Here is a 21,826-nt window from a genome sequence, read left to right as displayed (position 1 = left end):
CCAGACGGGGCATGTGCCGGCCCCGCCCGGGCTGCCCCTTGCCCCCGGGACTAACATTATCAAGTGTGGTCTGGCTGACGGAGTAATCCTCGATGCCCAGCACGTCCACCACCTGCTCCATCTTGCTGAAGACCTGGGCCAGCGAGATCTGCTCAGACTTGAGCTGGTACTGCACCTTGGTGTGGTGTCGCTCCTGTGGGAGTGGGACAGGCGTCAGGCTCGCCCCCAAGGGGGCAGGACGAGGCACTGGCCAGCTTCTCCGCCTGCCCCTTGCCCCTGCCCCCGCTCCAGTCCCACTGTGAAGCGAGAGCCGGGGTCCCCCATGTGAGGCCCAGCACTGCCCCACGGCTCCTGCCAGTGGCAAGAGACACTCCCAGTGTTTAGAGGGCTGAGGGGGGAACCCAGTCAAATGCTTGGAAGCCCCAATGACCCCATCCTGCTGTATTTACCCCAGGACTTGGCAGGCAGGCACCAAGGGGCAGCTCCTGGGCCTCCCTGGCCAGTCCATCTCTTCCTCTTGGACTCGGCCACGCGTTTCGTGGTGACCCACTGGCCGTGGGTCTGATTGCGGGGCAGGAGTCCTTGGGGAGGGTAAAGGTGTGACTGCCTGCTCACTGGGGGAGCAGCTGGGGATGTTTGTTGTCAGCCCAGGGTGGTGTAAAGGAGTAACTCTACCCTGCCCCCCTTTGCGCTGGGACAGTTTGGGCTCAGGGACAGTGGGGGTGGGGGGCGGTCTGCTGCATCCCATCTCTGACCCCTCCATAAAGGTGCAACACTTGTGGTGAAAGCACGAGACCCCTGGCTAGTCTTGTCTGCCACCAGGCATACTGTGTGACCACTTCCGCCATGCCAGGCCTCAGCTTTCCACCCGGACAATGAGGATAATGCTGCCAGATGACCCCCTGGGGGCTGAATTCATTGAAGTGCTGTGGGATCCAGCCATGGAGGGAAGGGAAGGGTCATTATGGTGATACCCTGGCCCTAATGCTGCCCCTACTGCTGAGCACCGAGGCTCCCGGCTGGCTTCATTGCACACGCTGCGAGACCGGAGATGACCCTGGTAGGTAACACCCAGCCCCCACCCTTCACGCCTGCAGAGGGAGGGAGAGGGGAATCCGTACAGGAAGCCAGAGGACTGCTGGGGCTCCAGGCAGGCTGTCTCCTGGGCCCTGATCCGGGGAGGGAGCACTGCGGGGGCGGCCTTACCTTGAGGATGGCCTCGGGGAAGTTCCTGTTGAAGAACCGCACCACCTCCTTGACGCTGAGGCTGGACTTGGTACGCACTGTGATCATGTAGCCATCTCCAAACCTGGGCAGGGCCGAAGATGCCATGTGAATCCACATCCCCCGAGAGGCCCAGCTGCAGCCCAAACCCCCGCCCCACACACCAGGGCACAAATCAGTGCCAGGGAGGAGCATTTGCCCCGAGGAAGTTATCCCTGCAACTCCTTGACTGGCAAGCTCTAGCCAGTATGTCAACCAGCCTGGCCTTCCTCTCTGGGAGCCAACCATGCTGTCCCTACGTCAATGCAGGCTTGGGAGCAAGGACCAGGGAGCTGTGTGTGGCAGCAAGTTGGCAGATTGCCACCCCTGGGCCGCGTGGGACCAACGGGGCAGAATTCCAGCCTCCGGCTGCGCTGCTCAGCCCACATCCCCATGTCTTTGCTCCCCGCAGCTGCACTCACGTGCCTGTCACCCATAAGGAGAGGGGGAGCCTTCCTCACCCCGGGGACAGGCACAGAGCGTGCCAGCCAGGGAGCTTCTGGTATGGATGAGGCCAGAAATCCTGAGGCTACAGAAATGTTCTCCGTAACCTCTGAGGACAGGACAAGAAGCAATGGGCTTAAATTGCAGCAAGGGCGGTTTAGGTTGGACATTAGGAAAAACTTCCTAACAGTCAGGGTGGTTAAGCACTGGAATAAATTGTCAAGGGAGGTTGTAAAATCTCTGTCATTGGAGGTGTTTAAGAGCAGGTTAGACAAATACCTGTCAGGGATGGACTAGTTATTGCATAGTCCTGCCATGAGTGCAGGGGACCGGACTAGATGACCTCTCGAGGTCCCTTCCAGTCCTACGATTCTATGATTTATAATTTACAGTGACACTGGCGATGGACGCTGTGTCATGACTACCCCACCCTGATACCACGGCAGCATTTCCCAGCCTCCTCTCCGGGGTGGGGGGGAAGGGGCTCTGCCCAGGGCATTGGGGCCAGGCAGGTACTCTCCTCGCAGGCCTCTCTGCAGATGGATGGGGCTGTCCCCAGGGGCATGGATGCCGTTCGGGTGCTCTCCTCACAGGCCCCTCTCTCGCCGGGGCAGGAATCTCTTACCTGTTTTTCAGGTGCTGGATGCTGCCGAGACACTTGAGCCGCCCGTTCACCATGATGGCCAGCCGGGTGCAGAGCGCCTCGCACTCCTCCATGCTGTGGGAGATGAGGCTGGAGATGAGCAGGGGCAACCCGGCCTGGTTGTGCAGGGCGCAGGTTCCTGCTTTTTGGGTTCACGTGTCCCAGGGGCTGAGCCACTTGTATGGCCTGCACAAGAGTCAGGCTGTGCTAGCCAGAGGGTGCCCATGGGGTGCTGCGTGGCAGGGCCCTGGGGTGCTATCGGTCCAGAAGGGGACACCTCAGATGTGAATGGGACCTGGGCTCTTTTGGGGCCCTGATGGCTTCCCTGCCATGGTGGCTGTGCTGCAGGGCTGTGGGTGTAGGGAACAGTGTCTTCTTCTTGGGCACTGTTGCCCCTTCTCTTCCCCTACTGTGTGCATCCAGCTAGGCCGGGCTGCCCTGCTCCATGGAGAGCTCTCCCGTGCTGGTTCCCACGTGCCAGGGTGGGGTGGGGTAGACAGGAGGGAGCTGTCACATCTCAGGCTGGCTGCCCGAGGCCTCACTGACCTGTGGGACGTCAGCACCACGGAGCGGCCCGTTTTGATGATGTCCAGGATGAGGTTCCACAGGAAGCGCCGGGCTTTGGGGTCCATGCCCGTCGTGGGCTCGTCCTTCCAGGGGGAAGAGAGGCTGAGGTCACCCGCCCTGGCCTCCTGCCCTGAGCGCAGCCTTTCCTCCTCCCTCCCCCCTCGCACTGCCACCTCCCCTCGCCCTTTATGCATTATCCTGTTGGTCCTGCTTTGAGCAGGGGTTGGACTAGATACCTCCTGAGGCCCCTTCCAACCCTGAGAGTCTAGGATTCGATGGTCACAGGGGTCCTCAACTTTTTTCTTTCTGAGCCCCCACATGCTATAAAAACTCCACGGCCCCCCTGTGCCACCATCGCTGGTGTTCTCCATATAAAAGCCAAGGCCGGCGTTAGGGGGTAGCCAGCAGGGCAATTGCCTGGGGCCCCAGGGCTCCCCACCAAGTGACATTGCTCAGGCTTTGGCTTCAGCCCTCGGTGCCGGGGCTTCAACCCCATGTGGCAGGGCTTCGGCTTTCTCCTTGGGCCCCAGCTGGCCCTGCTTGGTGACCCCCCCAAAACCTGCTCGTGGCCCCCTAGGGAGCTCGGACCCCTGGTTGAGAACCACTAATGCATCAGGTGTATTACGGTAGCACCCAGGAGCCCCAGTCCTGGAGCAGGATCACACTGTCCCAGCCACTGTCTCCTTCTCCTGCTTCCATCTCGATGGCTGCCCCTCAGCCCTGCTGCACACGGCTCCTGTCTGCTCCCCATTCTGGCCTCATGATGGGTTAGGGTGTGTAGTGCAGACCCACCCCGCAGTCAGGGCACCCCCGACCCAGCTCACACCCCAGCACTGGCCTAGCGCCAGGGGGAGCAAGGGTACAGGAGAGCTCAGAGTTCTGCTGTGAAACTGCAGAAAAACCTGAGTGTCTCTGGATTAAGTTTAGAAGTGTGAGCAACAAGAGTGATGTAGTGGTGGGAGTCTGCTATAGCCCATCGGACCAGGCGGATGAGGTGGATGAGGCTTTCTTCCGGCAACTCGCAGAAGCCACTAGATCGCAAGCCCTGGTTCTCATGGGAGACTTCAATCATCCTGATATCTGCTGGGAGAGCAATACAGCGGTGCACAGACAATCCAGGAAGTTTTTGGAAAGTGAAGGGGACAATTTCCTGGTGCAACTACTGGAGGAACCAGCTGGGGCGGAGCTCTTCTTGACCTGCTGCTCACAAACGGGGTAGAATTAGTAGGGGAAGCAAAAGTGGATGGGAATCTGGGAGGCAGTGACCATGAGTTGGTCAAGTTCAGGATCCTGACACAGGGAAGAAAGGTAAGCAGCAGAATACGGACCCTGGACTTCAGGAAAGCAGACTTCGACTCCCTCAGGGAACTGATGGGTAGGATCCCCTGGGGGAATAACATGAGGGGGAAAGGAGTCCAGAAGAGCTGGCTGTATTTCAAAGAATCCCTATTGAGGTTACAGGGACAAACCATCCCGATGTGTCGAAAGAATAGTAAATATGGTAGGCGACCAGCTTGGCTTAACAGTGAAATCCTTGCTGATCTTAAACATAAAAAAGAAGCTTACAAGAAGTGGAAGGTTGGACAAATGACCAGGGAAGAGTATAAAAATATTGCTCGGGCATGTAGGAATGAAATCAGGAGGGCCAAATCGCACCTGGAGCTGCAGCTAGCAAGAGATGTCAAGAGTAACACGAAGGGTTTCTTCAGGTATGTTGGCAACAAGAAGAAAGTCAAGGAAAGTGTGGGCCCCTTACTGAATGAGGGAGGCAACCTAGTGACAGAGGATGTGGAAAAAGCTAAACTCAATGCTTTTTTTGCCTCTGTCTTCACGAACAAGGTCAGCTCCCAGACTGCTGCGCTGGGCAACACAGCATGGGGAGTAGGTGGCCAGCCCTCTGTGGAGAAAGAAGTGGTTAGGGACTATTTAGAAAAGCTGGACGTGCACAAGTTCATGGGGCCGGATGCGTTGCATCTGAGAGTGCTAAAGGAGTTGGCGGCTGTGATTGCAGAGCCATTGGCCATTATCTTTGAAAACTCATGGCGATCGGGGGAAGTCCCGGACGACTGGAAAAAGGCTAATGTAGTGCCCATCTTTAAAAAGGGGAAGAAGGAGGATCCTGGGAACTACAGGCCAGTCAGCCTCACCTCAGTCCCTGGAAAAATCATGGAGCAGGTCCTCAAGGAATCAATTCTGAAGCACTTACACGAGAAGAAAGTGATCAGGAACAGTCAGCATGGATTCACCAAGGGAAGGTCATGCCTGACTAATCTAATCACCTTTTATGATGAGATTACTGGTTCTGTGGATGAAGGGAAAGCAGTGGATGTATTGTTTCTTGACTTTAGCAAAGCTTTTGACATGGTCTCCCACAGTATTCTTGTCAGAAAGTTAAAGAAGTATGGGCTGGATGAATGCACTATAAGGTGGATAGAAAGCTGGCTATATTGTCGGGCTCAACGGGTAGTGATCAATGGCTCCATGTCTAGTTGGCAGCCGGTATCAAGTGGAGTGCCCAAGGATCGGTCCTGGAGCCGGTTTTGTTCAATATCTTCCTAAATGATCTGGAGGATGGTGTGGATTGTACTCTCAGCAAATTTGCGGATGATACTAAACTAGGAGGAGTGGTAGATACGGTGGCAGGTAGGGATAGGATACAGAAGGACCTAGACAAATTGGAGGATTGGGCCAAAAGGAATCTGATGAGGTTTAACAAGGATAAGTGTAGGGTCCGGCACTTAGGACGGAAGAATCCCATGCACCGCTACAGACTAGGGACCGAATGGCTAGGCAGCAGTTCTGCGGAAAAGGACCTAGGGGTGACAGTGGACGAGAAGCTGGATATGAGTCAGCAGTGTGCCCTTGTTGCCAAGAAGGCCAATGGCATTTTGGGATGTATAAGTAGGGGCATAGCCAGCAGATCGAGGGACGTGATCGTTCCCCTCTATTCGACATTGGTGAGGCCTCATCTGGAGTACTGTGTCCAGTTTTGGGCCCCACACTACAAGAAGGATGTGGAAAAACTGGAGAGAGTCCAGTGAAGGGCAACAAAAATGATTAGGGATCTGGAACACATGACTTATGAGGAGAGACTGAGGGAACTGGGATTGTTTAGTCTGCAGAAGAGAAGAATGAGGGGGGATTTGATAGCTGCTTTCAACTACCTGAGAGGTGGTTCCAAAGAGGATGGATCTAGACTGTTCTCAGTGGTAACTGATGACAGAACAAGGAGTAATGGTCTCAAGTTGCAGTGGGGGAGGTTTAGGTTGGATATTAGGAAAAACTTTTTCACTAGGAGGGTGGTGAAACACTGGAATGCGTTACCTAGGGAGGTGGTAGAATCTCCTTCCTTAGAAGTTTTTAAGGTCAGGCTTGACAAAGCCCTGGCTGGGATGATTTATTTGGGGATTGGTCCTGCTTTGAGCAGGGGGTTGGACTAGATGACCTCCTGAGGTCCCTTCCAACCCTGATATTCTATGATTCTATGACACGAATGGAAGAGCAGAGCCCACTCCTGGGCTCACCCAGACACCCCGGGCACAGAGCTGAGCCGCATCCCTTCCCCCGGCCCTGGCCTGGCGCCACGCTGCTCACCAGGAAGATGAAGGCAGGGAAGCCAATCAGGGCAATGGCCGTGGACAGCTTCCTCTTGTTGCCCCCGCTGTAGGTGCTGGCCGGCTTGTCGGCGTATTTGGTGAGCTCCAGCTTCTTCATCGCCCACTTCACCACCTGGAGGGGGGCACAGCGCGAGGAGGCTGTGGTTACTGGGCCCTGCTGGTGACAGCCTGCCTCCTGCAAGGGCCCAGCTACCACTGCAACGGGCCCTGGCCGTAGTGTAAACGGGGACCAAGGTGCTCTGGGCTACAGGGCGAGGAGATGCGCAGGCACAGAGCTCCCTGTCTTGTGCAGCCCAGGCCTATTGCGGGGAGCTGGAACAGCTGCCCACGGGGGTTTGGGGAGTTCAAAGGGACATGCTGGATACACTGGGCCCCAAATCTCAACAGTGTTAGAATCAGCTGATGTGGACCATCCTCCGCATTCCCACTGGCCCCTCCTTCCAAGCCCAAAAGCCAACCTGCAGAGAAAGTCAGAGCCATCAGTCCAGGGAGTCCCCAGCCCCTCGCACAAGGCGCAGGGGCTGGTACTCTCCGGGCTGGCCCTCCAGCACAGACCAGCCAAGTGGGCATTGCCCAGGCTGGACTCCCATAGAACCATACCTCTGGGGTGCGCACGGGAGTTCCGTGTGCACATGGGTCTGGCACGTCTGCCCGGAGGGGGGCGGGCGCGTTGCCAGGAAGGATGCAGGAAGCCTCCGGAGAGGTTTTTATCCCAGGACGGTGGGCAGGAGCTGATGGAGGCTTTGGTCTGCCCACAGCAGCTCAGTGGCAAGAGGGGGATAAATTGGCCTCTGGCCTGTCAAACACTCCTGTTGAATTAAGTCCTGGTACTTGGTAGCCATGACCCACGCCACTGGCAGACAGCCAGTGCTGGCATTGAGAGCCCTTCGGAAGTACCAGCAGTGCACTGCCAGGGGCTGTGGCTCCCCCGGTGTGACATGAAATGGCATTTCCAGAGCCAGTGGCACCAGAACCCCCAGCAACATCAAGACAGAGCCTCTCAGACCTGTGTCTAGGGGCTGTGGCAGCTGGGCCCTCTGTACCCAGCCCAGCATCGCCCTTCTTGGGCTGGGTGGGGGGGTGGGCAACAGGACCTGGCCCAGGGCAGGGAGAGCTCCTGCCGGTTGAGTGGCAGCCCTGGCTAAGCATGGGGGTGTCACTCCCGCCCAGGGCATGATCACAGACCGAGGGGACAAGGAAATCTCTGACCTGCTCGTGCCCAAGATTTCCTGCTCTGGGAGGGACTGAGAAGTTGGCCCTGTGTGATGATCTCTGACTCCCCTTCCTGAGGGCAGAAGCCCGGCCTGAATGGTTTCATTCTGCAAAGCCCCAGGAGCTCCCCAAGGCCTTACCCTCTCCTCGTCCTTCCAGGGGATGCCACGTAGCCGGGTGTAGAGCTCCAGGTGCTCCTGTGTCGTGAGCTCGTCGAACAGGGCATCGAACTGCGGACAGTAGCCCAAGCTCTGCTGCACCTGGAGGAGCTCCTTCAGGATGCTACGGGGAGAGGAAGGATGGTACAATGGTTAGGGCACTAGCCCAGCATTTGGGAGATCTGGGTTCAAGTCCCTGCTCCACCACAGGCTTCCTGTGTGACTTTGGGCAAGTTCCTTCCTGGCTCTGTGCCTCAGTTTCCCCATCAGTAAAACACGGCTGGCTAGGGTGGTTGACATGTGAGCAGAGCAGGCTACATCTGTGATCACTTTCTAGAGCTTTGCTACTGGACTGCCTCCTGCTTTGGAAAAACCAAATCCATGGGCAGCCTGCATTCCCCCACAGCTACACCACGGGCCAAGGTCACTGAAAGTTCCAGGGGGGATGGATTTGCTCCAGTGCGAGTGGCTCCAAGGGCCCCTCCCAGGGCTGGCTGGACACTCCCCCTTGAGGCCCACCCACAGGCTGAGCTCCAGTCCCTCCCAGGAATGGGTGCACCGCCCATCACCCAGCGTAAACCTCACCTGACCGCGCCCCATCTGCGGCTACCTGTGCCCGTTGATGAAGGCTTCCCCTCCAGTGGTGCTCTCATCCCCAGTCAGCATCTTGAAGGTGGTGGTCTTCCCTGCCCCATTGACGCCCAGCAGCCCAAAGCACTCCCCGGGCCGCACGCCCACGCACAGACGGTCCACGGCCAGGATGCGCCCAATCTTGCGGGATTTGTACACCTGACCCGACAGGAACAAAGGGGCAGCTCACTGCCGTGCCTGTGGTGGGCTAGGATCTCTGGCCGTGGAGGGATCTGAACCCTGCAAGGCAAGGCGCTGGGCTCGCGACACACTGGTGCTGCCCAGGCCAAAGGCAGGCACAGGGCAAATGCACCGGTCCCCCCAGCCAACAGCTGTACTCTGGACGAGCTGGAGACCTGCCCCAGGCTCCAAACCCGACCCCCACAATGGTCACATGCATGCGGGCACCATTCTCCTCTGGTTCTGGGATGTAGCGCCCCTCTCCCACCTGTGCTGGCTGGGGGATCTCCCGCCTGCCTGCCCCATGCTCACAGGGTAGGATCACACACAGAGGTTGATGTCTCTGAGCTAACACAGCCAAACCTCTTAGCTCAAGTGGCAAAGGCTCCTGGCTTCAGCCCGAGAGGGCCTGGGGTCAGTGACCCACAAAGGGGGGTGGTGCCAGGTCTATTCCCAGCGAGAGGGTGGAGAGGCCTTGTCCTGTCCCGGGCTAAAGGGGGCCATCAGCAAGGACGGAGTTGCCCCTACCTTGGTGAGATTCTCAATCTTGAGCATGTCGTTGTCGGCATCGCCGCGCAGGACCCGGTGCCGTTCGTTGGCCACGTCGATGTCATCCTCGATGGGCTTGTTGGAGACAGTCAGCCGCCTGCAGGAGCAGGAGATGGGTCAGGGGAGCTGCGCTGCGTGGCCAGATAGGCCACAAGGTCTGTGCTCCCTTCCTCCTCCCAGCAGAGGGGACTTGGGGCCTCCACAAGGCAGTGTGGTCCAGTGAATGCAGCACAAGGCCAGGGCCCAGGAACCCCTGATTTCTAACCCCGCCTCTGTTCCAGCTTGCTAGATGACTGTATCTGGTCACTGCCCTCCACTGTGCCTCGGTTTCCCCACTGTAAAATGGGGTTGGTACTCCCCACCTCACAAGGGGCTGTCTGGATTCAGAGGACTGGGGATTAATGGCCCGCTGGCAGTTTGATCTGCAGAGGAGTGACCCAGTTGGGAACAAATCTGTCCCTCTGGACTCAGGCTGAGCCATAAACTGCTCCTAGCCTCTTCCTGGATGGGCAGGGGGTTACCAAGCAATGGTGGAATACATGCTCTCTAGGGGCAGAGAGGCCACATGACAGGCTCCTCTCAGCCCTGCTTTGTAGACCCAGCAACTGGGGTAATATGTTCTGCTTCTGAACTGGGGGTGCTTATCTGAACCCCAGGCAGGCCCCAGAACCTGTCCCCCGCCACCGACTGGGATGAATTCATAGCCCCGGCTCTCCGGGGGGGCGCCATCTTGTTCTGTGACTATGTCCCCTGATCCAGCCTGGCATCATGGCCGCCATGTCTGACACTCAGGGAGAACGCGAAGAACACTGCGCAGAGCCTCCCATTGCCCCCCTGACCCCACCACTCACTGTGGCTTCCGGAGGAAGTTATATTGGCACATGATGGTGATGAAGAAACCTACGAATCCTTCAATCGTCATGGCGACCAGGCCCCGGGTCACAATGTCCCACTCAAAGGGCGATTTCATTTTATCAAACTGCCCTGGGGGGGGCAAACGAAGAATTAACAAGGGATAAGATCAGACCAAGATAAGAGCATAGGACTTACCACACTGCGCCCGGGTCAAGCACCCATCTGGTATGGCATCCAGTCTCTGACAGTGACCAGTTCTAGTGCTTCAGAGGAAGGCACGAACCCCCAGCAAATGCACTGTACTGGAGGGATGGGGATTCCTTCCTGATCAACATGTGCCCTGAAGCATGAGGATTGAGAGCACCAGTATTTTTTTCCCAAGATACCAATACAAGAGATTAACAGAGAGACAAGTCTTCTTAAACAAAGTAACCCTGGCAAACAGAGGAGCCCTCCTAATAATGCATAAGGAAGGAAATATTCACAGACAAAATCACCAGTGACTACACTGCTGAAATTTCCTGGTAGAAGGCCATTACAAATGCCCTGTAAATGATCTCAAACAACACCTAGCTTGTCAGCTCTGAGGCCCCGATCCTGCGAAGAAGCATACACACGCTTACCTGTGCACACCGAGTGGCGCCCGTGATGTCAATGGACCCACTCGCAGGGAGTAAAGTTACACATATGGGTAAATACAGTAACTCCTCACTTAACGTCCTCCCGCTTAACATTGTTTTGAAGATACGTCGCTGCTCCGTTAGGGAACATGCTCGTTTAAAGTTGTACAATGCTCCCTTATAACATCGTTTGGCTGCCTGCTCTGTCCACTGCTTGTAAGATTCTGTGGAAGAGCAGCGACTTTACAAGGGAACATTGCACAAGTTCCTCTTTTCCACCTTCTCCCCCTCCCTCCCAGTGCTTCCCCCGCTGCCAAACAGCTGCTTGGTGGCACTTAGGACTTTCTGAGAAGGAGGGGGAGGAGCGGGGATGCGCTGTGCTCCAGAGAAGTGGTGGAGTGGGGGTGGGAAGAGGTGGGCCTGGAGTGGAGTGGGGATAGGAAGAGGCAGGCCTGGAGCAAAGTCGGCGCCTGTTCTTCCAGGGGGAAGCCTGCGCCAGGTGCTTCCTAGCGTCCTAGCCTGCAGCGGGCTGTGCCTGTGTGGGGTAAGTCAGGGGCACCTCCCACCCACAGTACAGTACAGTACTGTACAGTATATAATGCCTTTTGTCTGCCCCCCAAAAATTTCCTTGGAACCTAACCCCCCGCAGTTACATTAAATCTTATGGGAAAATTGGATTTGTTTAACATCGTTTCACTTAAGGTTGTATTTTTCAGGAATGTAACTACAATATTAAGTGAGGAGTTACTGTACTTGTAGGGTCGGGGCTTTAGATCTTAAGCTCTTGGTCTGTGTATGAAGGATGCTGAGCAAAACGGGCCCCTGATACATTATAACTAAATGCTACAGTGAGAAGCCCAGATCTTAGTAGACTGTCCACAACTAAGTTCAAGGAAAATGAGCAATGAAAGCCAACATTTTCATAATGCTGCCTGATACAAATGCAGGGCTGCAGACTCTCTGTTAGGAACAGACATTTGTCCACTAGGTGGAAGATAACCAAAGGGAGAAGGAGGTTTTAATTAAACACATTACATTACTGGAGTGGGACTCTGAAATGGAAACATATTTTCTTTCTAATGAAGGTGACAGTGGTTTCGCTTTCAATTTTGCTTCACTTCTAGGATGGATGGCACACAGCGTTTTGGGTAATTTGTGGTCACCAGCGCTAGATCTAGACAGAACAATGCCTTTCCATCCAGACATCCTTCACCAGTAAAGTCGTCTTGCAACTTTACAATATCAACTACATGGAAAATGCGAATTATAAGTCCTTGGTTTTTTAAAGGATTTCTCGGTACTTTCTGGAGCAGATTCTAAGATGCCAGCAGCTCTGGAATTAAATATGAAAGCAGCTTGGAAAGTGGAAAGAGGTTTCCAGGGCCAAGTTAAAGGGACCCCAGTCAGATAGTGAGCTCCTTGGGGCAGGGACTGATTTTAGTTCTATGTCTGTACAACGCCTTGCACAACGTGGTCCTGGTCCTTGCACATGGCTCCTAGGTACCACAATAATACAAATAATAAATTACAGGAGGAAAAAAGTCTGTACAAATGGCTAGAGCTTCCCCCAGAGTGAATTGCAAAAAGTCCAGTGATCACTAATAATAGAAACCGCGTCTCTGATGCACTCAGTGGAACCTGGACAAAGCTTAAGTTGGGAAATTTAGGCTAGTTTCTTCTGGGCTACACGATGCTAACAGTGAGCGAGATCGTCGGAACCGATGCAGCCCTTGTGATTACACTGTGGTCGTGGCTAGCAGCCCTAGCCACGCACCAGGATTGTGCTAGGTGCTGCACAAATACAGAACAGTAAGATGTGTGGCAAGGTACCTCTTTTCTCTCACCAGCCTTAGCATTTCTCCCCTCTGGTGATGGTGGCCTGGGGTAATCAGTCCCACTCAGGCAGGGTTCGCCTTCCCCTTTGGTGCTCCCTTGGTTGGGTCTTCATGATAGGCCTGAGGGTAAGCCTAAGGGATGCTCCTTCCCCCACTCAAAAAAGGGAAACAGTCCCACAGACCCAAACAAATGGGTGATACCTTTCCCTGCCTCCTTGCTGGGACAGGATGTCATCCTCTTGTTTGTCCTGGGGTGTCAGTCCTTCCCCTACCTGGCACTCAGGCTTGTCTGCTTCCCCTGTGGGAAGGAACACCGCCTCTCCTCCTGGACAAGCTCCTTCCCTGCTGCAACTAGCCTGGTAACAGCTGGTGCCTCCCTCTCTCTCTCCTCCCTTTCTCTCACTGGAGAAGGGGTATTAAAAGATCTCAGGCAGCCCTTAATTGGATTCAGGTGTCTCTAATTAACCTGAGGTAACCCTTTCTCAGTTTGTAAGGAAAAGGGCCTTTAACAGTAGGGCTAACATATCTGCCTTCCACTGCCCTCTTGCAGCCGTCCGGCCTGATGTTATCACAGATGGTACCTGCCTGTTCCCCCCCACCCCACCCCACCCCACCCCACCCCATAGACTGCATCAGCTCTCACTTCCTATCTCTACCATGCAAACCTGCCCGGCAGCCACGCTGGGTCCCAAGGACAGCCAGTGGGTAAGGTCAGTGACTTGCTGCCCCTTCCAGTGTCTGAGCAAGGGCCTTACCGATCTTGGCGTAGTATTCGTTGATGTATTCATTGTAGGCCATTTCCATCAGCCCATGGCCCAGGTTGTAGTTGGGGAAGATGAGGAAGCAGCTCTTCAGGTAGCTGTTAACGACCTTCAGGTCCTGCCGAGATGGGAGGAGGGGGAGATGATACCCCCCCAAACTGCCTTGTGCCCACCCTGATAGAAGTGCCCCAGAGACCAAAGGCTGCAGCATGTGGCGCGAGGATCTCCTGCATGGCCTCTCTGGCGCGGGGTCTCACCGCTGGCATGCAGTCTGCATTGTGGCCCTCTTCCTCCCCCACCTGTCACAGGCTCCCTGCAATCCTGGCTGTTGGTTTGGCGGCCACGCTGGCCTGGAAAATCACAGGGGTAGGCCCACAGCAGTTCTAGCAGGGCTGAGGATGGCTGATCTAGGCAGGACAGGGAAGGCCGGACCCACCCCTTTTTGGGGGCCCCTAGGAGCACGTACCTTGTCGTGCTCGAAGAGCTGCAGCAGAAAGGTAGCGACAGTGGCCGTGATGCCAATGAAGAGGTTGATAACGATCAGGAAGACGTATGCTGAACTGGGAACCTCAAACCAGAAGGAGGCTGGGTACATGATGGGGGTGATGGACCAGCTGGTGTCAACAGAACGCCAAGGTGAGTGCATCATACAGAGGACCGAGCCCTGGCCCTGCCCGTACCGCCTGGCCTGCCCACCTCATTCATACTAGGCCTAGTGAGCCACAGCCCCTAACTCTGGGATCCTTGGTTCATTGGCTAGAAACACAGAGGAGCTTTAGCCAATCCTCAGCCAGCTCCTTCCAGAGCAAATCCTGAGCCAGTGAAGGCTGCCCGAGACAGTCTCCAAATAAAACACGTAAGCAATCTCTCCGCCTTGCTCTAGTGACTTCCACCACGGATCTCGAAGCACTTCAGACACCAACGGAGCCTGCCTTGCATGATGGGTCGCAGACAAGGGGCACCCTTACCCAAATCATGGCCCACATTTTCAGAAGTAGCTTCCATGTGTGGGCTTCCAGCTTGAGGGGTTTGGGCTGGGGCTGAGCACTCAGAACTCAGAGCTGCAGGTGCTCACATCCTGAGGCCTAGTCTGCACTGGGATCCCTGCCACTGGGGCGGATGGATTCTGGGGTGAGCTGCACCAGGGCAAGCCCCAATCTACACCAGTGCAGCATGCGTACACCTTGCACCAGTGGCTGAACCTCCAGTGTACACAAGGCCTCAGCACCTCCGGCTGGGCACCCTGAACATTTTGACCCAAGCAATTTGCTCAGGATCCCACACAAAGTTCTTGGCACAGCCAGTTCTCCTGACACCCAGCCCCATGCTCTAACCACACAACCATCCTTCATCCCCTCACGAAACCAGGGGGTTCTCGAGTTCGAGTCGATGGGGAACAGGAGAAGGTCCAGTCTGTGGTAGGATGGGTCAGGGAGTGGCCTCATGGGGTGGCAGCACAGAGCAGCCCAGAGGCTGACAGATGGGTCTGGCTTCAGAATTTATAATTCTACAGTGACGAAAACATCTGTCAAAACAGAAGCCCAAAAGGCAGGACCATACAGCTTCTGCATCGTTAGGCATTTTGCTAGAAGGCTGCCCTGACACAGTGCTCCCAGCTCCGTTGCTGGCTATTAGAAACTCCCCATCTAGCCGTGTGTGTGAAGCTGGTGCTGGGATGGCAGCCCCTGAGCCAGAGGCTGTCCATTTGTCCACAGCACAGGGACAGCATGGGCAGCAGCAGTCCAACCTTCCCTTGTTGGGCCCTGCTGACGCCCCTCATCACTGCTCTCCTTTCCTTCCCCTCCCAGGGCACGTGTGTCCCCCGAGCAATGGCCAGCCAGGCGGACGTACCCATAGAGCAGGAAGAGTGAGAGGACGGCTGGGAAGTTGGTGGGGGACGTATACGCCGGGAGGTCGAACACAAAGAGGATGATGATGCAGCATGTGGCCGGCACCAGGTAATTCAGCTGGAAAACAGACACACCAGAAAAAAGAAAAGGAGGACTTGTGGCACCTTAGAGACTGTCACGGAGTCCCCGGGCAATGCTCTGGAACTGCTCCCTACGAAGCCAGGCAGGACTCTGGGGAAGTCTCCTTTCTGTGAGCAGCCTGTCTTCAGGACACACAGCTCACACAGCTTCCACCTTCCTGGGTCTGACCTCGGAGCATTCAGCATCCTCTGCCCCTCCGTGCACTTCCCCCAGAGAGTCTGCCCAGGCAGGGTCCTGTGGAAGCCAGAGGGTCCAGCACCCCAACTCTGCAGTCAGACATGACTCTCAGCCAGCCAGTAAAACAGAGGTTTATTAGATGACAGGAACATGGTCTAAAACAGAGCTTGTAGGTGCAGAGAACAGGACCCCTCAGCTGGGTCCATTTTGGGGGGCAGTGAGTCAGACAACCACGTCTGCACTTCACTCCATGTCCCCAGCCAGCCCCAAACTGACTCTCTCCAGCCCCTCCTCCTCTGGGCTTTGTCCCTTTCCCGGGCCAGGAGGGCACCTGATTCCTTTGTTCTCCAACCCTTTAGCTCTCACCTTGCGGGGGGAAGGGCCCAGGCCATCAGTTGCCGGGAAACAGGGTGTTGGCCATTCCCTGTGTCCAGACCCCTGCACACACCTGCCCTCTAGGGCTCTGCAATGATCATACACCCTTATCCCACCACCTAGATACTTAAGAACTGCATAGGGGAAACTGAGGCACCCCTACAGTATTCAGAGGAAACATTAAGAACAGTCCCACTTTGTCACAGAGACTAACAAATTTATTTGAGCATAAGCTTTCGTGAGCTACAGCTCACTTCATCGGGTGCCACAAGTCCTCCTAAGGTGCCACAAGTCCTCCTGCTCTTTTTGCAGATACAGACTAACACGGCTGCTACTCTGAAACCAGACACACCAGAGAGGAGAGTGAACTGTGCTGGAGTGGAGCTAAGAGGAGACCCCCCATCCTTCTTTCAGGAGGCAGTGAATTCAGAGCCCAAGGAAGCAGGTCTGGGGTAGGAGATCCCCACTACAAAGTTTTGACGGCATAGCTATTTTGGTCAGGGGGTCAAAAAACACAACCCCCCAAACCGAGATAGCGACGCTGGCTAAACCCCCAGTGTGCACGCAGCAATGCTGATAGACAGGGCTTATGGCTGCTTAGTGCTGGGGGAGGTGGTGGTGATAAAAACATCTTCTCTCAGCATACCCTGCGTCCACACTACGGGGCTCTGCTGGTTCAGCCATATTGGCAAAGCATCTGTAGTGCAGACAAAGCCCCAGCCGATGGGCTTTGCTCCCAAACTGGTCTCACCGTGCTCAGAGCCAAACACAAAACCAACCTCTCAGGCTCTCGGCAAGTCACCCCACCCCCACCCCAATAACCTACCCGCCAAGGAAGCTATTTCTCCTACAGGTTGGGCAGGCTGAAAGAGAGCGATGAAGAGATTGTTACGGTGACTTCTTTCCCAAAGGCCTGGAGGTGCTAGACGCTGCAGAACCGGGGCCAGACCAGCTCACACCGAGATCACGTGCAGACTGCCCCGTCGCACCCTCAGGGCACCGTGGGAAAGGGCTGCAATGGAACTTGTCCCATAACACGTTTAATTGCAGATGCCCAATGGTCCTGTTCTTCTTAAGGGGCCAAAATGGGCCTATTTCCCGGTGACGTTTTCACGGCGTGTTTCACGGCTTGTTCCAGCCGATCTCCACTTCCATCACACGTCTCAAAACTCCCTTTCAGAGACGTGAAAAGGGGCCAAAGCAAGCACGGAGCACACCCAGAGCACTCCCCCACAGCCTTGCCAAGCTGCCCCCGCCCCTCACTCCAGGCCTGGGTGGAAAGGCCGAAGGAGGAACTCTCTATGTTAAAGGACATGGCTCGGAATGGATCGTCCTGCCCACAGGATGTGAGAAGACACAAATGCCTCACGGACGGCGCCCATTGCCCTGCCTGTGCTCCCAGTGCGCCCCACAGGCCCACAGCCGAATCCCTTCCCCACCCCCAGCCACCTCACTATAGGCGGCCTGGTTGTGCACTCCCCAGGGCCGATGCCCTAGATGGAGCAAGGGGCCCACAGCAGAGGCGAGGGAAGCAAGGTGACACTTGACAAGCAATCCCCAGGGATAGAACAAGGTCCTGGCCAGTGCCCCAGGCGTAAATGAGGCAGCGACCCTCAGCTGATGGGTGGGAAATGCTCTGCAGACCCTTCTCCTGGGCCGTCTGCTAACTGAGGGAAGGAAGGAGAAGCTCCGGCACTGGGAGAGCTTGCGTGATAAGGACCTTCCTGTGGATGGATCACCCCTCCAGGGACCACACACGCTGGGTTGGAGAGAGGTCTCCCTCGTGGACATCCTGTGTATAATCAGCCCCTGCTCAGACAGCCCCCAGGCCTGCCCCCAGGCTCCTTTGCCATCCAGGTCTGAGTGAGGCAGCCCAGTGGCCCTTCTCGGCTCTTACCATGTCCCACACGTAGTTGGCCAACCAGTAGATCACTGGGTCGCAGCCGCTGACAAACTGCAGGTGCTTGGCTTTGGTGGCCTTCTCGGCCACCAGGAACACCACGAAGCTGGCCGGCACGAAGGACATGGCCACGATGATGAAGATGGCGATGACCACATCCGTGCCTTGCAGGCTGCAGCAGAGGAAGAGCGGCAGAAACGGGAGTGAGAAGGAGGGAAGCAGAGGGGGACGGGGGTTAGCCCTGGTGGGAGAACTGTTCCCCAGGTTACTCCACATACCACTGCTCACTTCACAGCTGGGTATCCCTGCAAGGAAACCAGCCCAAAGGCTGCTCCGTGTGTGCACATGCGGGGGACCGTGTGTTTCGTGGGGCATGAATAAGGCTAGTTGTTAGTCATGGAAACACAGATTTTGGCCCAGATCCTCAGAAGTATTTAGACTCCAAACTTCCATGGATTTCACTGGGGATTAGGAGCCTACATCCCTTCATGGAGTGAGGGCCTGTGTGACTTTGTTTTTCAGGCTGGCCAGGATCTCTCTCCTCTCAGCCTCTTGCAAGGGGTGGCAATGGGCTGGCACAGCTCCTCCCCTCCTGGGCCCGGCAACCTTTGCCATAGAAAACCTAGTGGGGGCTCCCTCCGTTTTCATCCAACACACTCTCCCCCACCCAGCCAGGCAGGTGCACACCACCCGTGAGCCCACTGGGTACACACAGGTAATCCAGGGAGAGGCTGGCACTCGTCTTGTTCATCGGATGGTTGGTCACTGTGATGCCTGCAGCAAAACGTGACAGGAAACATTGTGAGAGCTGGTGTGTAACAACAGCCCCTTGCGCCCCCACCCCCGTGGATCAGCCCTGGAACAACCCCTCGCTCTCTCAGCACCCTGCCCCTCGGCTCAGCCCTGACATAGGCCGAGCTCTAGCCACAGCTCCCTGCTGGGGGACAGAAGGGAATTATCCAAGGATCTCAGAGCACTTTGCAAACGTTAACTGACAGGTCTCATGTCAGCCGGCAAGGCCAGCGCCATCCCCATGTCACAGGTGCACACGCTGCAGCATGGAGAGCTTAAGGGACATGCCTAAGGTCATTTAGGGTCTAATCCTGCCCCCACCACAGAGAGACCTGACTCCAATCCCCTGCTCTAACCACTAGACCACAAAGCCTCTCAAGATAGACATGGGTTTTCAAACCCAACTCCCAGTGTCGCAAGAGCAGCAAGACCAGAGTCTGTCTAGTCACTAGCCTGCCCACTAGGACATTTCCTCCTCTCCCTCTGTTAGCCCGTGGGTCGATTCTACACCAGAGCCAGAGGGGTCTGTCTCAGGGGGGTTTTTAGCTCATCTATTCTCATTATCACTCGTCAGGTCGGAGTCCCCAACCTGGCTAGGCCAGCTCACCGTAGGCGGCGGGGTTCCCTCTGCTCTTGGGCAGGTTGGCACGCAGGATGGCGTTGTTCAGCGCATTCAGATAGGTGGGCATACTGTGGTAACCCTTGTTGTTGTAGAAGACCTGGAAGGGCAGAGCAGAGATGCACAGTCAGCTCTGGGAGCTCCAGCAGGGTGCCCTGCTCCAGGAGGGGCTGAGGGAGGCCGGGGGAAGCGGAGGGGCTGGGGTGGTTGGCAGCATGTGAAAGCTGGCACCAGGTCCATCCTGCAAGGCCTGGCATAGGGACACAGAGTCCCTTTGTGGGCCCTCTGGGGTCACCCGCCTTCCTCCCAAAAGCTGCTCTCTCTAGTCCATGGCCCACGTGGCTGGCAATGGAGCCCACCTCCAAATAACATCAAGCTACCGAGTGCTGCTGAGGGGCACCAGAGAGAGCTCTGATCTCTGCTCACCCCATAGCAGGGGTTGCAGCATGACAAGCTTCCGTGGGGTGATCGCTGGGGGGTACACCTGTCCTCCAGCAAACAAGCTCACTTGTGAGGGGCCCTGGAACAAGATCTGACCTTTTTCCCCTTCCCAAGAGCATGCAGGGAAGCCTGTACCTCCCTCTTGCTCTGGGACCCCTTCGGTGGGACTCTGGAAGGAGGGCGGGTCTTTGGGGGGGACGCAGCGGGATGGGGCTGACACAGGGACAGAACCTTCCCCAGCTCTCAGAGGGTCCCCCACCTGGGCTGTTCTCCTGACCGCGATCTTCCGCACCATAGGAGGGGCCTGGGCGCCAAAGGACGCTGGGATGGATTTCTGAACATTGCCAACCGTGATCGCTCCATACCTAGGGTAGAAGGGGAAGCAAACAAAAGGCTGGGGCCACCTTCTTTCAGCCCAGACAACACAGAGGAAAGACGAGCCATTGGAAGAATGGGACCTGAGCCTCCCCTGAAATGCTGGGCTCCATGGGGGGAACCTGAGCGAGGGCAGGACAGTGAACCCTGGCCGGAGCCCCCAGACACCACTTCCGACCTGCGAGCTGCTCCCACCACCCGCTGTGACCCAACCCCTGAGAGCTGGCTGCTTCATCCATGAGGCCCGGCGTCACGGCCACTGCAGAGCCAGGCCAAGCTGCTCCTTGCTTGGCCAGAGGTTGCCACTGAGCGCCCAGGGACCCTTCTCCGCCCTCCATTCCAGGGACGAGCCGAGAGCAAAACGCAGCCTAGGCAGGGGGCGACTGGGGCTGGAAACCGAGGCCTGCACTGTCAGTGGCAGGGCAGTGGGACCAGCGTTACCGAGCGGGTCTGCCCAGCCTTCGGAGCAGGAGCCAACTCCAGCCAAAAGTTTCCCCTCAGTAGGTCCCTGCACAGCACAGCTGTGGCCACTGCAGGGCTCCTCCTTTCTGCAGCCCCCCGAGGGAAATCTCAGAGGACTCGGACAGCCTGGGAGGGGGGGGAATGGTCACATCCTACTGCCCTGGCCCCCTGCGGGCCAGCGCTTTCCCAGCCGGGGGCTCTCTCTGTGCCCCTAGTTGGCTAGCCTTGAGACAGGCTCAGCTGCAGCACATCCCATGGACAACCCTACCAAACAGGAAAGGCAGAGCCTCTGGAGAGGGACTTTCAGAGAGTGCTGGGCACCCCCCTCCGAAGATCAGGTCCCTATCACATGTCCCAAGCTGGGCCCCACAAAGGGAAGCGCCCAGAGTCACCAGCCAGCTTTGAAAATCCTGGCTGTGATGCAGGAAAAAAAAAAAAATCAACCAGTGATCATCTGATTGGACCCCAATGGGGTGGGGTCAGCTCAGCCCCTGACCCGCCCCCTCTCCTCCACCATCTCTGCCCTGTCTGTAGGGTTGCCACTTTTGGTTGGAATACCCCGGAGGTTTCATCACATGACAAACTTTAATTAAAGATTCACCTTTAATTCCTGGAGAGTCCAGGACAATCCTGGAGAACTGACAACTCTACGTGTACGGTCTAGCTCTCCCCTCAGTGCCTCCAAGCGCTGCGTCTTCCCTGTTCTAGGACCCGAGCTGACTAGATTAAAGCTAGCTCAGGTATGGCTACTGAAGTGGTGATCTCAGCTTCCCCTCCGGCCTGCTGCTGGGAACCTGCCTCGCCTTGGTGCCACCGGTCCTGTTCCAGTCTTAGCCCTGCCTCCCTCGGACCCCGGCTGGGACACTCCCCCCGATGTGGAGGAGCAGAAATGCCCCTCACCTGTGCAGCCGGAAGCGGTCCGACGTGTACAGCATGTACTCAGAGATGTTGCGCCCTGTGATGTCCACCAGGATGTCCCCTGTCACCACCTTCATCTGGGGCGGGTGGCCTCCCACGCCGCTGGGGCAGGAGAAGCCCGTCCCCTGCATGGAGCAGGTGCATTTGATGGGCTCATGGATGAGGCGGGGCAGGGACGGGGCCAAAGTGACGGTCTCTGAGGAGACAAGAGGAGACAGGTGACCCTCAGGAGCGCTCGTTCTGCAGAGCACCCACTCTGTGTCCAGGTGAGGGCAGGGAACCCTGCAGCACTGCCCTGCTGTGACAGCCGTGGCTGTGGCTGCTTTAGGGGGAGAGGGGAAAGCACCTGGGGCAGGAGCGAATAAGGGTTTTGGCTGTATGGCAATCACAGGATGTGACTACAGCTCAAGCAGACACACCGGAGTTTGCTTTAGTCTGGCTA

At 56.5% G+C, this 21,826-nt stretch overlaps 1 protein-coding gene across 4 annotated transcripts in view; it reads right to left on the bottom strand.

Annotated features, from left to right (window-relative positions):
* Positions 1-21,826, bottom strand: part of ABCA2 (ATP binding cassette subfamily A member 2) — a 146,607-nt gene that overhangs the window by 8,683 nt on the left and 116,098 nt on the right. For 3 of the 4 annotated variants that reach the window (XM_048822414.2, XM_048822416.2, XM_048822417.2), the window contains 17 exons: positions 21,367-21,580; positions 19,889-19,994; positions 19,177-19,288; positions 18,491-18,551; positions 17,775-17,949; positions 15,186-15,301; positions 13,801-13,948; positions 13,329-13,452; positions 10,115-10,247; positions 9,243-9,360; positions 8,515-8,693; positions 7,887-8,028; positions 6,512-6,646; positions 2,897-3,000; positions 2,333-2,425; positions 1,207-1,309; positions 56-193 (listed from right to left, as the gene is read on the bottom strand). In XM_048822414.2, the coding sequence (XP_048678371.1) occupies positions 56-193; positions 1,207-1,309; positions 2,333-2,425; positions 2,897-3,000; positions 6,512-6,646; positions 7,887-8,028; positions 8,515-8,693; positions 9,243-9,360; positions 10,115-10,247; positions 13,329-13,452; positions 13,801-13,948; positions 15,186-15,301; positions 17,775-17,949; positions 18,491-18,551; positions 19,177-19,288; positions 19,889-19,994; positions 21,367-21,580 (2,201 nt within the window). Of the gene's footprint in view, positions 1-55; positions 194-1,206; positions 1,310-2,332; positions 2,426-2,896; positions 3,001-6,511; positions 6,647-7,886; positions 8,029-8,514; positions 8,775-9,242; positions 9,361-10,114; positions 10,248-13,328; positions 13,453-13,800; positions 13,949-15,185; positions 15,302-17,774; positions 17,950-18,490; positions 18,552-19,176; positions 19,289-19,888; positions 19,995-21,366; positions 21,581-21,826 lie in introns of those variants that run through there. The other variant, XM_075120554.1, reaches the window with a different exon arrangement.

The sequence above is a fragment of the Caretta caretta genome, chromosome 16 (assembly GCF_965140235.1).
Source record: "Caretta caretta isolate rCarCar2 chromosome 16, rCarCar1.hap1, whole genome shotgun sequence".
NCBI lineage: Eukaryota > Metazoa > Chordata > Testudines > Cheloniidae > Caretta > Caretta caretta.
This window is presented reverse-complemented; position numbering and strand designations above follow the sequence as displayed.